Here is a 17848-nt window from a genome sequence, read left to right as displayed (position 1 = left end):
TTGCACCACATGTTATGAACCTGCGTGTATTTGGAAACTGTGGAAGTGTAAAGTGTTGAATGTGAGGAAAGGAACATTAAGGATGACACCAAAACACAGTCCCCAGGCCAAGGATATTAATCATGTACAATTAAAAAACCCTGACCCAGCCAGGAATCGAACCCGGGGCCGCCGGGTGACAGGCAGACACGTTGCCCTCTACACCACGGGGCCGGACTGTTCCTCACTTAGTGGAACTAATCACAGGCCACGTATACTCATGGTGTTGCTCACATAGTGGTACTAATCATAGGCAATGTACACGGTGTATCACACATTATGGCACCACCCATCAGGCAACACAGACCCATGGTGTTCTTCATATAATGGTACTACTCCCATAGTAACCCTGCCATGTTGATACTAACCACAGACCCGGTAGGAGGCCATACTGTTTTGCGTTCCTTAGGCAGTAGTGATTATTGCTCTAAAAGGGAGCACAACCAGGCACATATAGTAGGAAAGTCGACTTATGGTGTTCATCGCGTAATGGTGGTACTAGTCGCAAGTAACGTCGACCCTTGAAGTTCCACATGTGATGATACTAATCACAGTATTCTCATGGTTCTAATATCATCATCCCTTGGTCGCCACTTTTAGTCTCCTCTTATGACAGGCAGGGGATGCCGTGGGTGTATTCTTCATCTACATCCCACACACGCCCTTCAGTCTTTCTACTTCTGCATAGTATGTTATTAATAATTTATAAGAAGTATTTAAAAAAAATCAAGTTGGTTAGTGTAATTATTAGACAAAGTTTACACAATTAAAGTGCAAAGAGAGAGAAAAATGAAAAAGAAGGGATCCGACACTTTGAAAAATTAATTACAAGACAAAGAAAGACAAGGGCCACAAAAGGCGTAAACATGAAAGACTCCCTAGGCCTCGAATACTCTAATACCATCGAGGTTGAAAAAGAACAAGAGTTGACGAAGGAAGGTCAGATAGGATAGATTAAAGCGAGGAGCCTGGCAAAAGTAAGAGGAAGCAATGCCAGGATTCAGCTGATGGCCCCATGGTTATAAACCCATGCTCCCAAGTTGGGAGCCCCTGGGGTCCCTTTTAGTCACCTCTTACGACAGGCAGGGGATGTGGGTGTATTCTTCGTCTACATCCCCCACCCACAGGGGCTTAAGTGCCATGTTCAATAATACTAAGGAATATAGCAGATAGCTTCTGAAATCAGGAACCACTTGACTAGTGCGTGGCTAAATTGTGCGGGTGTACTTGACAGGAAGATTCCAAGCCAGCTCAAATTGAAAATATACCATTCTGTAGTCTGCACTGTTTCCTCCATGGTGCTAAATACAGGCCCTTGTCAAAACAAGTGGAACAACGATTTGTCGTCTTGAAAAAAAAAAAATCCAGGTGAACATCCAGCCTGACATTTCAGGATCAAAACACAAACGATGAAGTCCACATGTGATATGAAGTGCCACCAGTTGCTGAAAAGATGAAAGCTGTCTACAATAGTATGGACAGGTATTTTAAGCAGAAGCAGGAACAGTGGCAAAGACTGGCTTTGTTTGAGTTGAGAAAAGTCAACAGGACAACCAAGGCACCATTGACTTCACTCGCAGCATGAAGATCTTACGATTGCAGGCCTGCATCCTGACCAGGCACATCATCGAGTCAAGTTGAGACAGAGAGCCAAAACAGCAGAAGCTGCCAGCAAGTGGAATAAACTGTAAGGAAGAAGAATGTAGCAGATAGCTTCTATAAATTGAATCTTGATACACATGAAGGACTGCATGTGGCTTTGTAAGTAACTCTTTCCACTTCTGCATAGTGTATTATTAACATTTTATAAAAAGTATAAAAAATAAGTCAAGTTGATTAGTGTAATTATTAGACAAAATTTACACAGTTATAAGAGTACATCTGTATTTTTTAAAGTAGTGGCTCAGTAATTGTTTTACACAGTTTCAGGACAGGTTTAGCAATATCATTCTCAATGCGACTTTATTTGTGTAAATAAATAACACATGAGATAGGTCCACTTTTTGGTTGTAAAACCACTCTATTGTCACCGAATCTACTCCTTACAACACACAGTTCCCACTCAGTTCGCTTCATGGCTACACAATTATACATAACACTGCAACACTAATAAGAGAAACCTACTGAAGCAACTTACTGTCGATTCTGACAAGTACAGATATCAATAAGTCCTCACACTGATCATTCACTTCACCATCACACAGTTGATTCTGACAAGTACAACATCAACAAGTTCTCACACTGATAATTCACTTCACCATCACAAGGCAAGACTAACTAACTACAGTAGAACCTTGATAATTCAAAATCGGTTAATTCAAAATCTCGCCTAATTTGAAGCAGCTCTTGTTCCCCGAAACATGAGTTAAAATTTTGCATGCTATTTAAATTGTTTAATTCGAAATACGGATAATTCGTAATTCGAAGAACAATGTCTGTCCCGTTACCAAAATTCAGACTTTTAATTCGAAACTGCCTTTACATTTTGAAAAATAAAATAGTATTTTACAGAGTAATTTAAATTCAAAATTTCTCCACGTCATGACAGAACGAGTCTTCCGGAATATGAAGGGGTAACTTTGCGCACTTTCACCTACTTTGGCGTGTCTACAGTGTGGTTCATATTTGCTGTGTTCGAGCGGAATTGTAATTATTTTGTATTCGGCGTTTTTAGGAACGCCACAATATCACATAGCAGGCAGTGTGCAGAGAGGTAGAATCCGCGAACACTGGCGATGCCGACAGTTGGCAAAAAAGCATGGCTTATAGCCTACAATCAATTCGTACGCACCAAAAATATTGTCAATGCCAATGAAACTGCATTGTTTGTTTTATTTTTTTTAAATGCTGAGGCCAAACGGACTTATAGTTTTAAAGGAGAGAATTGCCAGCCGGGAAATGTATTGTGTTGCTATGCAGTGCACACTGCACACAGAAGCTAGAGACTTCCTTCCCCTGTCATAGGAAAGTTCGAAAAGCCACGTTTTAAGGGCATCAGGCACTTTCCATGCCAGTATAAGGCATCTAAAAATGCAGACAGTACTGTAATCTAAAAGATAAAGCATTTGCACAAGGGAGCCAGCATAATTATTCCTCGTCTTTGAATCTTGTTTTTCTTCCTTTCCTTGCATGAGGTTATGTTTGTCACTGTTTTATACAAGTGCATCATTTGAATAATGTAAATGCACCTTGTTGGATAAATTTCTCAAATAGTATTTTCCATGGCATTTGAAAAGTTTAAACTGAGAATCAAGGTGATTGCATGCATTAATGGGTCTTAGAAGTGCCATGGCGGGAAATCATACAAGTATAGTCACTGTACTGTTGTAATGTGGACTGAAGCGAGAGACTTTCTCCTCTCGTCATAGGAAAGTTTGGTAAGCACCATGTTTTAAGGGCATCGGGTTCATTCCGTGCAGCAAAGAGAAGCACAAGGCATCTAAAATGCATACAGTACAATAATCCAATTAATAAAGCACTTGCACTGGGGAGCCAGTATAAATTTCTCCTCATCTTCGAATCAAGTTTTCTTTCTTTTGATTTCATTGCTTGAGGTTATGTTTGCCGGTGAGTTATACTGTAAAAGCACCTTGCTGGATTTTTTCATGGCATTTGAGGGCTTTAAACTGTGAATCAAGGTTAATTGTATGTGACGCCGCAAGGGCTGGCATTTCCGAAGTACGTGTTGGCGGTTAATTCAAAATGACGTAATTCGAAGTCCGATTTTTGCGTCCCAACGACTTTGAATTAACGAGGTTTTACTGTACTCAACTCATTCACTAACCTCTCAGCCTGTCAGCTTGAACTTATAAAAGAGTTCACAGAAGTCCCACCTTACAATACAAATATCTTTAGCAGCAAATCTGTGGCAGCACATGCACCTGTAATTTAAATTGTGTTTGATACACTAAGGTGACCAGAATTCTTTGGCAAACTAAATAATGTGGAAGACACAAAATAGTGTGGTAAATCACAATGGGAATATTGGGGAATTTTGTCAAATGTACCTGTTTAACTTTGACTGCGTATCTTAAAACGAAATGCATATGGAAGCCGTTAATAACACTGGCCACTCAGTTTTACTACTTTCGGGAGAATTTGCCACCTTCTGCAATTTTAGATACTCCTTTCTAATTGTCACCCCAAACACTTCATAGATCACTTTTATCTTAAATTTTACTTTAAATAATGCCCCAGTGTAGACTACAAACATTCCACCTGTGTGTCACACAAGTCATCACAGACGAGAGGGAGAGCCCTTTCCTTTTCTGTCAATATTGCCTGGAACTTTTGGATCAAACACCTTGATTCCCCAATTTCACTAGGTTTCTATTCTGACGTAAGGATACTTTCCCTCTTGTAAGGCCCAATCGGCAATTTCTTCAATATAACAACCAAGTGGCAGTGGTGTCAAAAATAGTCTTTTTCAACGTAAATTTGACTTACCAAGTGTACTACATCATTTGATAATTCACCAACAACTTAATTGTAAACAAGTTTGCTTGTGTTTATTTTAAGTCAAGAATGTTTCATACTTTTTTATTGACTAAAAGTTTGAAAAAACTGAGATTACTTGTCTATCAAGACAATCAGAGCTTCTTAGATTTTTTAAAGTGTATTCATAATTCATAGGACAAATTCCAAGAAGCTTCAACGATAGCACAATATGGATGTTTTTCTTATTCTAAATCAAGAGAGACTATACCAAAGATGACACTGTAAAGAAGTTCACAAAAAAATTAGATTTTGTATGTCATATTACTGTTTGTGTGTGTTATGTTTAGTTTTTAAATCGCTTTACATATGTAGCTGAAGATGGTCACACACTGACTGAAACTAGTACTACTAATTATGAGATAGGATAAGACTTTGTGTACAGTGTTACGCAGTGTTGATTAGGTGGATTCCTAATAAAAGTCCTTTTCTACTTAAATTCGCTTTACGTTGCACCCAGACAGGTAGGTCTTATGGCGATTATGGAATAGAAAAGGCCTCAGAGTGGGAAGGAAGTGGCTTTGGCCTTAATTAAAGTACAGCCCCAACATTTGCCTGGTGTGAAAATGGGAAACCATGAAAATTCATCTTCAGGGCTGCCGACATTGGGGTTCAAACCCACTATCTCCCAGTTGCAAGCCCAAAGCTTGGCTCCCTAATTGCATGGCCAACTCGCCCAGTGTCTCCCAGTTCATTGAGATAAGAGTTTCGTAGTAATTTTCTAGCAGAGTCGCTATTGTACTTGTGCCACAAGAAATTTGCTTTTTAACTTAAAATGAGTAAAGCAGACCAAAAACTGGGAGATGTAAAAACCTTCCCACTTCAAGTGAAAAAGAAACGAGAAGTATATGCAAATCATAAAAACCAAACCAAAACCCCATGGCACTACAGCCCTTGAAGCGACCGCTGCTCAGCCCGAAGGCCTGTAGATTACGAGGTGTTGTATGGTCAGCACGAATATGCAAATCACGCAGTTTAGAAATACAGGGATTAGTCACAGAATGAAGTTGCATATTCAGACATGCAACAGCACAAAAGACAATTCTTAAAAAAATATTGATACTGCAATGTCTTGCAATGAAGTTCAAAATTGAGGCAGATCCAGTAGTTTCACCTTCAGCATCAAAACAAAAGATCATTAGTTACAAATCAGCTATCCACTGAAGGATCCTCTCTAATAATCAAGCAAAGACTGATTAGTCACTTTGCTGTCCGAACTAGTAAAAACAAAAAAGAGGACTTATCAAATGCTGCAGTAGCTGGAGCCCTTCTTGAAGAAATTTATCAAAGTGATAAAAGAGTGTTTCAAGGATTTATTTGAGAATACATTTTGTATGAGCTTAGATAGATAATCAAATGTGCATAACGAGCCCATTGTGTGTGTTACAGTGACTACTGAAAACAAGGACATACATCTGTTCAAAACAGTTGATACATCAGGGCATCCCCACACATGTGCCTACTTAGCTGAACTTACAATAAATTCAATAAAAAGTTGTGACAGCAAATTAAAGTAAAATGTGAGAAGTTTCATTACAGACAATGTAAACAATATGGCAAAAATGAGGAGTGCTCTGAAAGAAAGGGAAGATATTGATGTAATTACATATAGCTGCTCTACTCATATTTTGAATTTTCTCTCCCAGGATCTTACCAAGGACACTTCAAACATAAAGGAACATGTAATAGAAATTGTGAAATACTTCTGCAATTATCATTTTGCCAATGCAAAATTTACAACTGGCTTTATGTCGAACCAATACAGATAGGTCTTATGACGATAATGGGACAGGAAAGGGCTAGGAGTGGGAAGGAAGCAGCCGTGGCCTTAATTAAGGTACAGCCTGGTGTGAAAATGGGAAACCACGGAAAACTATCTCCTGGGCTGCCGACAGTGAGGTTCAAACTCACTATCTCCTGGATGCAAGCTCACAGCTATGCGCCCCTAACCGCACGGCCAACATGCCCGGTAAAACAAAATTTATGAGTGAAGGACAATCAATCCTGCTTCAGGAATTTTGATGGAATTCATTGTCTGACTGCCTTAAATCTTACATTAAAAACTGGCCACTACTTGTGAAGATTCATGAAGAAAATAGAAAACAAGATTCAAAATTCCATTAAGAGAATGGTTTGTGACATTCATTTTAGAGCGAAATGCTGAAGACATTTTAAATGTGTAAACTCCAATAACACTGGCTCCTGATGTAATCCAAAGAAGTGACTACCATTGGACAAATAGTGAAATTGTGGAGAGAGGAAAAAAAACCTAAAGTAACACTTGAAGGAATTACAAGTGATTTAAGGAAATCTGGAATTAATGACACAAAAACTAAGATGTCTGAAGAATGTTATTATCAAGCATTGGCTACACCACATTTTCTGGCTTTCATTGTTCATTCAGTATTAAACAACTCAGAATATATTTTACGTCCATTTGAGCATGAATGTGCATTTCAATTTACCCAGGAAAAATATGCGGGAACTTCATTTCTATCATACTTGTGAAATATCAAACAAAATCTCATTCCAATGATGCTCACCAATGTAGTAGTGCAAGGTGTGTCTTCTTTGCTGTGGTGGAAGTCTCAAGAAAATGTCAATGGTATGCTGGTAAAAGACAAAGTTATGAATCTCTTAACAGGTAGCGCACCATCCACAGGTGTAGAATGTGTGTTTTCTACATTTGGTGTTGTTCATTCAAAGTTAAAAAATAGACTTGATGTAGACAAAGCTTCCAAGCTTGTGTTTTTGTATAAGCACTTAAGGAAGCTATAAATGTGACTGAAGATGAACTAGTTTAGAAAGAGGCTTGGTGTAAAGAATACATTCTAGTTCATGTTTTTTTTAAAGAATGTTATGAGACAGAAAACCTGGTTTAAAACTATATTTTAATATACCACACCCCAATTCAGAATACTGTCGCCATCAGATATGTGTCAGTGCGATGTAAAGCACATTGGAAGAAGAAGACGACAAAATACAGTATTGTTAAAACCACAAAATGTAGACTGATCCTTCATTATTCATCTTAGGTACTAAATAAATAATGAAGCATACACAAAACTGAAAATAATACCAAATAATTAGTAAAAATGTAAAATTGAAAAAATCACATCTGATTTAAATTTAAAAAATCTGATTTAAATAAAAAAATCATAGATTTTGATTTTTTACACCCTGTTTTAAACTGATGAACTTTATAATTATACAAACAATATTTTTATAAATTTCTCTCTTGAATTCATAACTTGCGAGAAAAAGGAAAAAAACTGAAAGGAGGTCGCATTCAAATTTTATAAAATTATGTTACAATTTTTCTCAGGTATACTTACAACTGTACAAGCCGACTGTCGTTCATCACTTGTTTGATGAATCCATCAAGACCCTCTCGGCGTGACTGAACAAAACTTGGGTCCAGATTATTTCCAAATAGTTTCTTTCCTGGAAGTTTTAGCTGTGGCTGAGGCACCTATAAATACATAACAAAATCAACAGGACTCCCAATTTTATGACATACAGCATTCTATAAATTACAATAGTTATCTCACATTATGATTGCATGTTATTTTAATTTTATTAAAATTAAATAATTTGCTGTCGACTGTATACAGATTTCAATGTGATTATAAGATTCATTTTTAACCTTGAAGTAGAAAGGAATTGGTAATTTTGAAAACATTGCAAGTCTGCTTCTTGGGAGAAATGTGTTTTGAACACAGATGTGTAGTTTGAAAGACATTCTTTCATGCGTTGGAAAATGCTGCATGTCCACGGATAAGCATGAGCATGACTTGCCCACAGATAAGAATATTGCTTTCAGTGGAAATTAAATATAATATTATTGACACTAAAGAGACACGCCACCGCACGAGGAAATATAGCTTTCATTATAGTGTTGGTACAGTGAGAGTAATATACTCATAAATAGCTTCTACAGAGGGAAGACGAAACAATAGTACTGTGTAACTGAGTAAGTTGTACGGGCCATATAGATGTAGCTGCCATTCTGGAGATCATAGGTTCGAAACGCATCATCGGCAGCCCTGAAGATTGTTTTCAATAGTTTCCCTATTTTTGTATGTATGTTCAGTCCGTCAGCAATTCCGCTGGTGGGATCCTCAACAGCTCTGCCATCAGCTGTCACAGATGGCCTAGACATCACTGAAGAGGCGTACTAAGGAAATGAGGAGTGAGGTAGTTTCTCATTGCTTTCCTCACCAAGCCAGAGTTGCTATTACATATCAGTCTGCCAAGCCCACTGAAATGCATACACCAACCGACACTATGAGCAACATTCTCACACCATTCACAGCAGAGACTGGTTGCATAAGGATTGGCACTACTAGCATCGCTCATACCTCAGTCACTTTCATATTGTCCAAGCCCAGGATAAGACATGAGACAGATCTATGAAAGTAACAAAATTGCTCTAGCCTATACCAGAAGACATAGTGCACTGTAAACACTAGGTCCTGCCAGCAAAGGCATTCCCTATTTTTACACCAGGCAAATACTAGGGCTGTTAATATGGCCTTTTCTGCAGTCCTCCTCTTTAAACAATAATCACCACCCTCACTACCACTTGCCTTTTCCTGTCTCATAGTTGCAGAAAACCTATCTGAATTAGCGTGATGATTATTTTAAAAAACACATACGACCTACTTTTTAGTTGTCACTATTATGTGTGCTTACTTGGCAGTAAGTTGATGTATGTGACAGCCCTCTGACGATTGAGACAAGTAATTCTGACATGTAAGTAGTCGAAGTGTCCTGTAATTCCATAGAAATTATCCCACGTATAATATAATACATGGGTTGACAAGAACTTGTAGTCAAGTTGACAGTTACTAGACTGCCTTTTGGTCAGTCTCAAAAAACAAGTCTCTTGAATAGGGAAATCTTATTTTAAGCTGTACCTCCTCGTACATTTCAAATGAATTATTGCGATTTTGCAGCAGAAGACCCAATCGTCTCAACATAATACAAATTACATGTTTCATAGTACATAACCTCTGATTGTGATTCACTCCTTACATTTGAGGTTAAACAGTGTTCTCGGCAGTGTTTAAACACGGTCGGTTGAACATCGGTTTTAGACAGTGTCTTGTCTAAACACTGTTTCTGCAATCAGCCCACATATTTTCCAGAATCACTGATCACAGTGATACAATTAGACTATTTTGTGAAGTCAGCTGTTTTCTGTTGTTTAGTGGCAAAATGGATGAATGTAAGTGAGGAAGTGTAACAAATTTATAACTGTTAGGTTCTTCAGTCTGCCAAAACTAATTTTGAATTAAACAACCTGAAAAATAAAACATATGGTATGAGGGTAATCCCAAAAATTAGGTCTCCTATTTTTATTATAAATACAGAATTCTGTTCGTGTGGCTGTTGGTCACAATATTGTGAAGAGTGTTTCCTGCGCTCGCATATAAAGATGTGCACGCTGTGCTGAGACCCTCAGTCTTGGCTTGGCAGCCGTCGAGAATGGAGCTCCTTTTGAATGTTTCTGCCAACTGCGAAGTGCGCGCAGTTATTCGGTTTTTTAATGCAAAATGTACTGAACCAATTGAAATCCATCACCAAATGATGGAAGTGTATAGTGAGTCGTGCATGGATATAAAAAATGTTCGTAAGTGCAGCCGGTTGGACTGAAATTCACGACGAACGAACAAAGGAGTGGGAGACCATCAATTTCCGTCGAGACAGTCGCGAAGGTTGAGCAAATAATGCGTGAAGATCGGCGGATCACCCTGGATGATCTCTGCACTTTGGTTCCTAAGGTTTCCCGAAGCGCAGCTTACAACTTCCTGAACAGCATGGCGGCGAGTTAGTATGACATGGGCATACAAAAACTGTCATAGTGTCTACAAAAATGCATCGACCGAAATGGTGATTATGTAGAAAAATAGCTAAATGTTCAAGCTGCAAAATGATGTAAACCATTGTGGAAATAAACAGGTCTATGTATCTATTAAAAAAATAGGAGATCTTATTTTTGGGATTACCTTCATAACAATGAAAAAGAATAAACTCAATTAAAAATTAATTTATAATAATAATAATAATAATAATAATAATAATAATAATAATAATGATAAATAATAATGGTAGCTTAATCTTAATTTCAACGGACTCAAATGTCAAGTAACAAACTGTAACACCACATATACAGGCCAAGCAAAACTAAATTTCCCCAGATTATTTTTTTAAAACCTATAATAATAGTAATAATAACAACAATAATATTAATTAAAAAACTGCAAGTACTGTTCCAAGAGCGTTGATGTAAGCGTAACAGAAAATTACCCGATTATTATTATTATTATTATTATTATTATTAGCGTATTCTCCCAATAATGGAAGACGTTAAGCAAACAACTCAATCAAGCTTTCTTTGGGTTCTTCTTGTTCTTCAAACAGGCTTTCATTCTCTCTGAGAAGGCTTGTTTACGTTCTTCCGACCATTTCGGTCTGCACTGTTTTTGCTTTGGTTGCTCTGATGTAACTTCCCACTTGTTGACTGTGTCTGAAGGTGTCTCTTTCTAAAATGTCTGTTGCACATATGTTTGCGTGTTTGAGGTCCTTTCGAAGTTCGTCCAGGCAAGGTGTTGAATTCTTAAGTGAGCTAACATAATTTAATATTCTTTTTGACAGTCGATTTTCTGGTAATCTTGTGAGGTGTCCAAAGAATTTCATTCGTCTTTTCTTAATGTCAATTTCAATGTTTGAAACTTTTTCTGTTGTTTTGATTGATTGTAGCCTGTAACCATCTTGGGTATATCTTGCTCCTAGGATTTTCCTGATGATCTTCCTCTCTTGCTTTTTTATTTCTTCTAATTCTTGTTTACTGTTAAGTGACAATGTTTCACTTGCGTAAAGGTTTTATGACTGTGTTGTAATGCCGAATTTTTGTCTGTCTTGACATGCATTTTTTGTTGTAGATGTCTTGAACTAACCCTAATGCCTTCTTGACTTTTTGGAGACGGTTTTGCTGTGAGATCTTCTCAAGGCCTGTCGGTTCGGTGAATTCTCCGAGGTATTTAAAGTACGAGACCTGGTCAATTTTACCGTATTTTGTTCTCAGGCTCGTGATATCTGTCTTTGAATTTCCCATACAGAAAAGAACCTTATTTTACATGGTATATTAGGGTTATAGATTAACAAATCAAAATACATTTACACACACAGTATTATCATGAAAGTTTACTGAAAATGTGATGAATGAATGTGTGAAAATGAGAATAACAACACTGTCTTTTAAAGATAGAGTACAAAGGTATAGCCAGTTCATTATTGCACAGGTCTAATTATCTGTATAACAGGCAGCCCATTAATGCTCATTCAGAACCCCTGCAAAGTTTGCAAAACAATTTTAAAAAGAAGAAGGAGAAGAAGAAAACGATGAGCACTAAAAATAAAATACAATCTGTCATTAACCTAGCCAGGCCGGGGCATGGTAGAAGGTCAATGGACTGACTAGCCAGTTGGACTCATGTCAACTGCATAATAGCAACAACTCTCATTCTATGCTAGAGTGGAGAAAAGAGAGGACTTCATTAAGACAAGTTCTAAATTTCAAACTTTTTAAGGATTTAAATAAAAATAAACAAATGCTTATAAATTTCTTAATATTTTGAATGTGATTTGATAGATGATGATCTTTCAAGAATGAAACGTGTCATTCTATTTTCATTAAGTTGTTTCTTTTTCAGATATAGTTCTGTTACCATAAATTGTTTTCTTTTACAGGTCATTTCAGCAGACTGAAGAATCTAACAGTCATAAATTAACTAACAGCTGAAGGTTTCTTGAAAAAGAAACTGTCATGAACTGAGAAGCAGTACCATCACTTCTGTTACACACTTCTGTATCCAGGAGTTTTGTACACAAGGAACACTACTGACGACAAGTAAACATTCAATTTCCAGGTGATTCATTCCCACACAGTCCATACATTACCGCAAGAACATACTTATGGAGACAAGGTCAACATAAACTCAAAGAAAACTCGGAATCTCTACATCGTACAGTATATTCCTGACAGTAATGAAACGTTTAATGAAAGACTATTCCTGTAGACTGTGACCCACAGAGATTGTGGTGAAACAGATGCCCAATACATCAAAATTGTTTGAAAATATTAATGAAAAATGCCTCAAATAGTTTTGCAACATTGATTACTGAGTTAATAATCAAAAATGTTCTGTGACCTATGGTTTCCAAAAATAACAGTCAATATATGCCTCCAAATGACTAATTATTCATTCATTCATTCTGAAAACCCAATATGTCTTCACAACCATTGAGATTTGAATTACAGAACTTCAGGGTGATACACAGTGGACTGGTTTATCTCGGATGGTAGCTAAACAATGTAAATTAGTGTGTGGTTATGTAATTTGATATGTGCTATTCAGTTTGTGTGCCTCCTGAAAAAAATGTCAATCCAATGCTAAACCATTTGCTCTTTTTACACCAGATGGTGTATTTTAGTGTGGACTTCAATGTAAGTGTGAAAAAATTGCTAAATTTATAGCATTAGGCTCTTGAAGTTAATTTGTTTTACATTGGAGTAATTTTTATGCTCAAAGCAAAACAGAATCATTTGCAGATGCACTGGTTTTACACTGGAAAATTCACTGGAGAATTCATTCACCTTCAGTGCAAAACCATGATATCTGCATTTGTCAGAGTTTTTCACCGGCATTGATTATAATCTTCAGAAAATTTCAAACTCCATTTTTCAATAATCTAATTAATTCAGATACTGTAGCCTTGTACTGATATGGCAATATAGTGTTTTCAAAATGACTCACTCAATGAAAAGCATTCAGAAAGGAAACCACAACAAAAGTTTAGAAACTTTGTACAGGCCTAACACATTCAAGATTTAATACACTTAGCATGAGTTCACGATACTCGGACATTAGTTAAACAACTGAGAGAAAGAAGGATCACTGAAAAGAATAAATGCAACTTAAAAGCTTTTCAGTCTGTCGAACACACAAGTTCAATATATTACACTATAACATATCTGTAAAAAAGTATTAGTACAGTATTTCCAAAAAAATAATCCTGTCTTTGTCGAGCTTCCTTCTTATTCCACACTTCTCAAGTCAAGATCTGTGAAGGTGGTCCTTCAATGAACGATGAAACCCACCATGCTCACGAAGCTGGAGAGTAGAAATGAGCTAGTCAGAGTCTGAGAAGAAATGGATGTAGAACTAAGATTAATGAAGAGAGGACCCATCTATGTGAAAAGATGGCAGTGTATGAAAAGAGAGAGACTGTCTTGGTCCTGTTGTCGTTGCTCACCTCTTCCCAGACTAACCTGCCATGGTGTTATCCTGTTGTGTGTTCATATTCCTGTCTTTCTATACATGAGTTGATGAATAACCATCATGAATCACTATTTTTCATAACTTTGAAGACCTTTCTTACACAGCATTTACCCAGGATAGGGAATCTACCATGAAACAGACATGTATCTATGAAGGATAAAGAAATTGTCCAGAAGGCATACTCATAAAAGATAACACTTATCAGCACTGTGCTGAAGTCGAAAGAAAGAGCAATGAAAACATAGTGAAGCTATTAGAATTGGAAAAGTAAAGAGATAAAATGGAGATGGTCTGGATGTAAGCCAGACCTGCAGTCTAGGGGTAGCAAGCCTGCCTCTTACCTTGGAGGCCCCGGGTTCAATTCCCATCCAGATCAGGGGTTTTTACTTGAGGGCTGGTTTGAGGTCTACTCAGCTGTATGTGAGAACAATTGATGAGCTATCTAACGGCGAGATAGCAGCCCTGATCTAGAAAGCCAAGAATAATGTTTCAGAGGATTTGTCATACTGCCCACGTGGTACCTCGTAACCTGCAGACCTTCGGGCTGAGCAGCAGTCACTTGATAGGCCAAGGCCTATCAGCGCTGTAGCGCCATGGGTCCCCCACCTTTCGTGTGTGTGTGTGGGGGGGGGGTGTATTTAACAAATGGATGAATAAAGAATGCCAAAACAAGTGATGCAAGTACCAGACAAAGGAAAAACTTAGATAACCTGGCTCAATGACATGTAATGTGATACACAATAACATGTAACAAGTGTTGGAGCAACTGAAAAATTCTTTGTCAAGCTTTCATATTTTCTCAGAAAAGGAGAAACAAGTCAAACATGGTCACTAATATCCTCGTGTACCATGGACAACAAAATTTATATTATGGTCTCAGTGTCAACATTAGCGGTGTAGTCGAATGGCTGTCTATCTGTTCCCAAGATGTCAGTGGCATTAGAGAGTGACCGAATGAGATACCTCCCTACCACTGTACACTTACAGTATGAGCTCCAGTGGGACAAGACTTCAACTACCCAGTCTTTTAATATCAGTTCAAATTGAAGTAATGAACAAATAGCATTATGTATTACTGATCTCTCTATTGATTTATTGGTTTCATTTAATGTTTTATTATTATTATTATTATTATTATTATTATTATTATTATTATTATTATTATTATTATTATTATTATTTACATTTTATGGCCTTCATTGGACCACTCTAGCCAACTTTATACAAAGAATTTTTCAGTTTCCTGTTAGCCCAGTACTTCTTCATTCTCTCTGATCTTATCCTTCTTTCTTCATCAGAAATCACCCTTCCTATTGTCTGTTTGTTGATTCTGATTTGCAGTCTGGTTTTTTTGTCTGTGAGTTTCTCTTTTTTGTCGGTTTTGTTTCCACTGTAATTTGTAGTTCATCCATATCTTCCTCGATTTCTGTAATCCACTTAATGTTGCACTTACTATTCCATAATTTTTCTATTATTCTTCTGATGATCCTGTTCTCTGGTGTCCTGATTAGATGTCCAAAAAATGAAATGCGTTTCTTCCTGATTGTGCTCATTAATGGTTCTATTTCCTTGTAGACTGTTTCATTAGAAGCTAATCTCCAGTGTCCATCTTTTTGGTATGATTTGTTGATGCATGTTCTAATGATTCTTCTCTCTATCTTTAGTATTTTGTCTATTTGTGCAGTGTTAGTTGTTTTGAAGATGGTTTCGCTTGTGTATGTTATTTCTGATTGAGTGACTGTTTTGTAATGTTTTAATTTTGTTGCTATTGACAGGCCCGTTTTGTTGTAGGTATTCTTGGTGACATATTTAGCTCTGGTCAGTTTATTTATTCTGTTATGCCATGCTGGCTTTTCATTGAGGTTATATGTTATGATTTCTCCCAGATATTTAAATTGATCTACAATTTTGATTTCTTGGTTTCCTATGGCAATTTTGTTTATGAGTGGTGGATCAGTAAACATGATTACTGTCTTTTCAAAAGATATTCCAAAACCAATTTTCTGTGCTATTTCCTGTAGTGATATAACTTGTCTGGTTTCCTGAATATTGTTGGACAAGAGAGCAAGGTCATCGGCAAAACCTAGGCAATTTAAACTTATGTTGTCTTTGGGTCTTCCAATTCGGATGTTCTTTGGGTTACTCTTGTACCATTCCCTCATTATATATTCCAAGGCACAGTTGAACAGCAGTGGTGACAAACAATCTCCTTGTCTTAAGCCTGTTTTTATGATGAATGGCTCAGAGAATTCCCCTCTGAACTTGACTTTTGATTTGGTATTGCTTAAGGTGAGTTCAATCAATTTGATTAATTTTGGATGGAGCCCGAAATTTCTTAAAATTTTCAACATTGAAGGTCTATGGATACAGTTGTAAGCTATTTTAAAGTCCACGAAGGTTATTGCAAGAGGTTTGTTTTGCTTCTTGTAATATGCTATGGCTAATTTTAAAGTGATGATTTGTTTTGCACAGCTTCTCCAAGGTCTGAAGCCTCCTTGGTATTCACCTAATTCTTCCTATAGTTGCTCTCTGATCCTCCTGTATAGGATTCTGGAGAAAATCTTGTATGTGCAGTCTAAGAGAGAGATACCTCTGTAATTATCTGGATTGCTTTTATCTCCTTTTTTGTGTAGTGGGTGGATTATGGCTGTGGTCCAATGTTTGGGAAACTTTTCTGTTATCCAGATTTTTGTTAGGGCCATGTGTAAAGATGTTCAAACTGTATCACTGGCATATTCCCTTATTTCTGCGAAAACTTGGTCTTCTCTGCATGCCTTATAATTTTTCAATTCTTTGAGTGCTGTTTCCACCTCTTGGATTGTTTGTATTCAGGTTTCATTGTTACCAATAAGGATATCTAATGACAGAAGAACTATTGGAAATTTACTTACGACACTTTTATATACCTACACTAATGTACTTACTTTCTGCTTAAGACCAAACCAAGAACTATACTGAAGATTTGAAACTATAACTACCACAATGAAGAAAAGGAGATTGGTTTTCTATGGACACATTAAAAGGATGGAACCACAAATTCTCCAGGAGAACAGGAAAATGCAAGTCCCATGGGTGAAAGAAGTCTATCAGGAGCAGAAAAGTATGGAATCGTGAATGACCACAAAGATCTTGAATTTTCACAATTTAGACGATGATAACCAAAAATATTTAAAATACTGTAAAGAAAGGAAACACTAAACAATTTATTATATAGGAGTAGTATAAGTGATTATTCAAAATAGTCACTGAACTTTTTAAATTGTACACTGTAATTTTTTCCAGAGCTGTGTGCTGGACTCCAAGCTTCTTCAGGATTTTGCATGTTTGCTTTGGTACACTACCTCTTCTTCCAAATAGCAGACCTATCATGGACCAGTTTTCTAGATGAATGTTATGAGCCTCACTCAGCTATGGCATACATGGTTCATAAATGCTCTTCTTTTCGTGGTCAACTTCTTTGGCTTGGGATAAGTCTCATTCGAACCGGATTGTTGGTTGAAGAATAACAGCTGTTCGAATCTGCTGGTGGATGGAAACAATATCTGTTCTGTTGGACCCCGTGGAAGAGATACAGTGTATTTCTTCATGAACTCTCTACTTCAAATTTCTCAGTGCAGAGGCTAAGGTTGTTCTCACTCTGCGATGACGGGTGTTCCTTAGCAATTCTCTTTTGCGGCAGTATCCTAACGCATGACCAAGAGTTTCATTCTCGCCACAGTCTGGATGACAGCAGCCAATTGAAACAAGACACCTACCAGGAATGGCTCAAACCACAGAGATGCTGCACGACATTTTGAGAGTATTTGCCCATTCAGAGTATGACAGTCCTTTCTGGTTACTTATCCAGAAGAGTGCTTTAGGGTGATAGGTATAAACTTCAATGCTTTTCCATCTTAAAGGGTGTAGTGCCCAAGTGTGGAAGCTTTGTTCCCACAGTATTTTATGAATTTGCCAACCAGTCAATGGAT

At 37.2% G+C, this 17848-nt stretch overlaps 1 protein-coding gene across 2 annotated transcripts in view; it reads right to left on the bottom strand.

Moving 5' to 3' along the window:
• The window catches only part of LOC136876354 (serine/threonine-protein kinase Sgk1), a 184181-nt gene that overhangs the window by 108822 nt on the left and 57511 nt on the right, over positions 1-17848 (bottom strand). For both annotated transcript variants that reach the window (XM_067150230.2, XM_068228388.1), the window contains exon 4: positions 7869-8005. In XM_067150230.2, coding sequence (XP_067006331.2) covers positions 7869-8005 — 137 coding nt within the window. The remainder of the gene's footprint in view (positions 1-7868; positions 8006-17848) is intronic.

Source organism: Anabrus simplex, chromosome 6 (assembly GCF_040414725.1).
Source record: "Anabrus simplex isolate iqAnaSimp1 chromosome 6, ASM4041472v1, whole genome shotgun sequence".
NCBI lineage: Eukaryota > Metazoa > Arthropoda > Insecta > Orthoptera > Tettigoniidae > Anabrus > Anabrus simplex.
This window is presented reverse-complemented; position numbering and strand designations above follow the sequence as displayed.